The 5,796-nt window shown below is 36.0% G+C and overlaps 1 protein-coding gene across 1 annotated transcript in view; it reads right to left on the bottom strand.

Moving 5' to 3' along the window:
* Nucleotides 1-5,071: 5,071 nt before the first annotated feature.
* Nucleotides 5,072-5,796, bottom strand: part of RIT2 (Ras like without CAAX 2) — a 192,350-nt gene continuing 191,625 nt past the window's right edge. Inside the window, exon 5 of the mRNA XM_042831208.1 lies at nucleotides 5,072-5,299. Within this exon, the coding sequence (XP_042687142.1) occupies nucleotides 5,072-5,299 (228 nt within the window). The remainder of the gene's footprint in view (nucleotides 5,300-5,796) is intronic.

The raw sequence follows: 5,796 nt of genomic DNA on the forward strand, positions 1-5,796 counted from the left end.
TTTTTTTTTTTTTTTTTCCCCCACCAAATTTCATAAATGTGAAATTGACTGTCTTCCTCTTCTGTTAATTATACATAAAACATGAGGGTAAAATGATACTGCTTTCTTTTACTTGCACACACAAACACACACACACAAAAAAGGAGAGAGGAAAAGTGAGAGCAATATATGTATATCTACCTCCAAATATTGTTCTTGGAATTCTGTTCAAGCTGCAACCATTTAAAATAATGTTCCTTTTGGTCTTGGTCTTATAGTTGCTAAAGCAGTTGTAAAGATAAAATCTTTGTAAAAAATGTGATGCATGACAAAGTACAAGAATGGAAAATCTTATTGTCACATTAATTATCTATTGACAGAAGATATACAGTAGGTGATGCAATGGCTTTGGATGTTCTTGTCTTTATTACCTCTTGGGGGAAAAGTTCAGATCATGAAATGAGTTTGGTGCTCTTCAGTGGACATTTGTCCTAATCATAAAATAACCTCATAATTCAGCGCGTTGTAACAAAATTGGAGAGCTCAAATTGAGGAGGCTTAGAAACAGGAGCATCAGGGAGCAATAAATCAGTCTAGAGGTGCAGGACAATGCCACTTAGGCTGACTTTCACAGCGTCTATAAGACAATGCCATCCCCATTACAAATCATTTTGCCAGTCAGACATCATAAGGAGGAGCACAGACTTGAAGATCAGACTAGAAATAATGCTAAAAAAGGTATCAGAAGTGGTATAATACACTACTCTGTCCAAATGCCATTTTTAGAGAATAGAGATTTTAATTCTGTATAAAAGTCATATTCTGTAATTTTGCTTTTCTATTTACTTATTTTTAGGGATTTTTCAGAGGTGTAAACAAAAAGCAATGTGTATGATACTCACCTATGTATATAAGATATCCGAAGGGGTGTGTTTAAAGATGTCTGCCACTGTAGGTATTATATTGTAAGAATTATGTTAGCATAAGTGTCTACTCTAGACATATGTCTTTCCATTACTCATAAAAATTCAAGCAAATTCTCGTATGCTCCTACAGATAATTAAACTTAGTTTAATATGAAATTAACTGCTTGTTTTCAGTTTAACATCTAATGTCATCTGCTCAGTGTTACCTTCTGAGATGGCTGCAATAGGTATCTTTGCTATCTCTACAGAGCCAAGGCCCACATGCAGCTATTTTCCTTATCACAAATGTCACTGTCTGGCCCACAGAGAACATTACGTTCAATCAGGGAGAAATTGACATAGTTCTAGAATGTAAATCATCACTGTGAGACACTGAACTCTGCTGAGGCCCATCGCTCACTTGTTTTCCTGTCATTTGTCATGATACAGGGAGGAATCAAATGTCAAAGAAGGAATCAGAATGGAAAAGTGTAGAAATACAAGTTACGTAGTGGACAGAGGAAGATAATTGCTTTTTGTTCTAGTTTCATGTTCTTATAATTAAGACTTAAAATTTTGTCTTTTCAGTGTAAAAACTTATCTTAAGTAATTTGTAAAGACATTTTGCTTTTAATATAATGAGTTGATGATGTGAGGAAATACGGGAGGTAACTCTTACTTAAATCCTAAGACCTATACACAGAATATATGAAATAAACAAACTTAAAGCACTGAAGCAGTCCATCTTGACTTACAGCCTTCTTCAGAAGTAATTATTCCACAATGAGATACAACCTGTGTTATGCCAAAAGTGAAAAAAAAAAAAAGCTAAGTAACTATCATATATTACATATTTCCAAGAGATGTTATGGATACATTTTCAAACTTTTATTTATTTATTTTTTAAATTTATTATCTGTCTTTAATTATAAACGAAGCAAGCTGAATTATTGTCCAGCTACAGCACAGTCTGAGTGGAATAAATTGTAACTGCTACCTTCATGGGGCTGTAGGTAACATAGTAAAATGAAATATTTTCCTCCTTCAGGTTTTCCAGACATGTTTAGATGAGAGACTAGTCAGAGCTATGAAAGTATTTAGATGCAGAACAACTGTTTTTTAACTCCGTCATCTAGACCTGCTACCTAAATTCCATCTTCTGTGATGGAATGATAATAATTAATTAGGTAATTAGCTGTATCCACCATGTTGTGTAGTTATGACTTATGTTAGCTTCATTGAATATAACCTCCACCAGCTTTGCTCAATTAATTGAGGTTAAGTATTCCTATTTAAAAAATAAAAGATAGGCATTTCAGAGACAACATTCAACACTGAGCATTTACAGCACCATTCTTCACCATAGGTCAAGTGTGGACACATTGTTAACGATGGCATTTATCATAACTTTTTCTAGCTACCAGAGAGCTAGGCTTGGATGCAAGCTGGGCTTTGTGGAACAACATATAGGTGCTGTAAAGAGGCAACCATTTTAGTCAGTGATTCATATCATGCTAACCATCCAAGCTAGACAGGAAAAATCAGCAGAGGAAGCTCTCTGTCACTTAATGGCTAAATGCCATACTCAAGTTTTATATGACTAAAAAGGAGTGAGATGAATTCAGAACTCTCCGCCCAGTACACATTCTGATGACTGAAATTGCTCATGAAAGATGTAGCAGAAGATTCTCAGAGGGTCTCATTCTTTTTGGAGCGACTAACTTAGTACAAAATGTCTTTGATAATCTGCCATGTATGGGTTAGCTATGGCGATACTGAGAACCTGGACATTTCATGGGCTTGGTACGTCCAAAAGTATGGCAGTGAAAGTTATATTACTGCTTGTAATTTGAAAATGTCAAGGGTACTCAAACTATACTGTTAAAATCTCAGAATGATACTTGGCATGGTTTCAGAAAACAACAACTAGTACTTTCCTAACCAGTTGCAGTACATGGGGCAGAACCTATCATAGTCCAAGCAGCATTTCCAACAGCAGTTTGCATGTGGTAACCTTGATGTGAAGGCTGACAGTATACTAGTATGGAAAGATATTTTTGTCATGTCACATGAGCTTAATGATAGAAAGAAAGTGTGTTTAATTTATAAATTCTTTTAAAGCTTAGTCTTAAACTGTATCCATGCCTTCTTTATTCAAATCCTTTGTATTCTGAACTGACCAGAGGCAGTCTGTGCCTAAAAGTACAAAGCATGGCCAGCATTGATGTAGTACATCTCTCATTAGTGCAGTTGAAACAATAACCAATGCTAAATGTTTTTCAGATGATTCAAAGCTTAGACATCTGCCTGAGAAATGCTAGTGAGCACCCATCACGGTTTCTCAGGACAGTAATTTATATGGTCTCTTACATGTTGAATAACTGCTTCATTTCTCCCTTTGCAGTGTTCAGTATTGGAAGAGTTGCAGATGTTTTCTCTTGTCACTTATAGTCTCATAGACCACCTTCTGTTCACTGCAGCCTCCTGTTGTCTCTTTACCAATACTTAGCTCAGAAACACCTCTGCTCTAGGAAGCTTCTCTAAGATCTTTGTAGTAGTACACACAAAATAATAACAGTAATTACAGTAATGTAAATGCAGGTTTGTGCTTTTGAAGTTAGGAAAAGGAAAATTCACCTTGAATGAGTGTGTTTGTATTCCTCTAAAAAGATTTGTCAGAGGTAGAAATATAGCCACATATAATCTGACTGTACTCATTGAAGTGATGCTTTTGAGTGAAAATTTCTGACGAGATAAAATAAATCACTGGATTTTCTTGACTGGAATGGAAAGTAGAGAACAAAATACCAGATTTTAATGAACTGAAATTTTTAATAAAATCACAACTTTTTCATACTTAACACAGCAAAACAAATAAGCTACCCCCAGTTCCAAAATATGTATATATTATTCTTCCAAAATATTATTAATTTGTTCAAACAATGAAAAAGAGTCTAAGAAGAAAAATGAAAAAAAATACAAATTACTAAGGCATACTCATATTTTTCTAATGATATCAATTATCAGAGAACAGGCACAAATGACACTGAATACTAACAAACCTTAATGGAATTCAGGAACTTTATTCTTCAACAAAATGTATGCATGATTTCATTGTAAAATTTATAAATAAATTCAATATGTAAAGAAGTCGAGGGAAAAAAAATATCAATGAGATTATATTCTATTTCATGCCAGATTTAAAAATGTATATTTAAAAAGCTCTCCCATCTGATCAATCAAATGACTCACTTGGATAGTCAAGGAATAGCAAGTTGAGGACTGAATCCTATATTGCAGATGTTACAGTGGAACAGATCTGCTCTGCTCTAGGGGAGGCTCTGGGAAGTATCTCACTGGTCTGTTTGTTCAGTTATTAATTCAGTTTATTTATTTATTTATTCATTTATTTATTTGCACTCCTTTGTACTCTGTAGGAGTGTGATCAATTTACTACATGTCTGCAGGAACAGTACCTGTAGTTGCCAGCTGTGATTAGTAATAAGTAGAGGAGGTGGAGCTGTAGTCCTGCAGCCTTCAGGTTGTCTGATGTGGGAGTTATGCTGTGCATGCCAACACTTCCTGCTAAATGGAAAGAACAGTCTTGATGGGGCTCTAACAGGGTAAAATTGAGAGCCACCAGAATTCTAGACCCAGCTCATATGCACACATGGGCTGAGCACGATCTAATCCTAAAACCATAAGTGAATGAAAAGCTGAAGGTCAAATCCTAAACTCGTTAACATTCAAAATGTCCACTGAAATAGGTGTTATTAATTCCTGGGGTGATTAAACGATTCATGCACACAAAGAGAAGAGGTGATAGACACAGATATCCCTTGTTCTAGAACTGGTGGTAGCTGGATCTGCAGAGGCTGCTGGTTTAAGTTCTAGCCAGGGACCACAGAGAAAGAAGACCATCCAGGGACCACAGAGATAAAGAATATTGTTTTCTCCACTCACATTTGGAGAGAAGGATTGAGAGGCTATGCTAACTGACTTGATCTATAATACAGAGGAGCCACAGGGTGACACAAGTTGGGCTTCAAGAAGCTACTACTTCTGCATGAGTGCTGAAGGGATGGAACTCCAGGATCTGCTCTGGAAGATGGTGTGTTAATGTTGCCTTTTTTGAGTTGTAGGTTGCTGTGGACAGCTCCTGAGGGGGGGCTCATGAGTAATTTCCATCAAGTTGTACTTTCCTGTTTTTTCCTCAGTGAACCTTTCAGCTTGCGCCACAGACTATCCCTCCTCTTCATCTTCTTCTCTGCCATGGTCAGTGAGGACTCTTTCCTTCGAATTTCCCTTACTAGTCCATGAAACACATCATCAATATAGAAGCGAAGAGCTGCTGAAGTCTCAAAAAAGGAGCAAGAATATTCTCTGGCTAAGCTCATTCCTTCTTCAGTTGAAACCTATGTGGGGAAAAAAAAAAAAAAAAAAAGTAAAACAGGTCCTTAAATATCATCTAATTTAGAGACTGTAAATGAACATGCACTCATAACTCTGTGTCTTGTCCAAATTTTTGGGTACAACTCGAATGTGGCAGATCACTAACATGCATTTTAATGGGAATATATTCTAATGGTATCACATAGGTGAGATGAATGTGTGAAATGACCAGACTGAATCTATGGAAAGCCTGAACAGAGCACACTGACAATATTCATATTATTTTGTATGCACCCTTTTTTCCCGTATATTTCCTTATATTGTGCAGAATCCTGTGAGATTTGGTAAGCCTGGTTCCTTTGCTCTGTAGGCTAGACTTGATGTCCAAAAAGACTTTAGTGGAACTGTGATCCAAGAAAATCCCTTATCAGCACTCATCCAATCCTGGAGGAAATTTGACTTGAAGCTGAAAACACATCTTCTTTCATGCTTTTTTTTTTTTTTTTTTTTTTTTTTTTTT

The sequence above is a fragment of the Centrocercus urophasianus genome, unplaced genomic scaffold (assembly GCF_019232065.1).
Source record: "Centrocercus urophasianus isolate 14NV4802_14NV808 unplaced genomic scaffold, USGS_Curo_1.0 seq_35, whole genome shotgun sequence".
NCBI classification, from domain to species: Eukaryota; Metazoa; Chordata; class Aves; order Galliformes; family Phasianidae; genus Centrocercus; species Centrocercus urophasianus.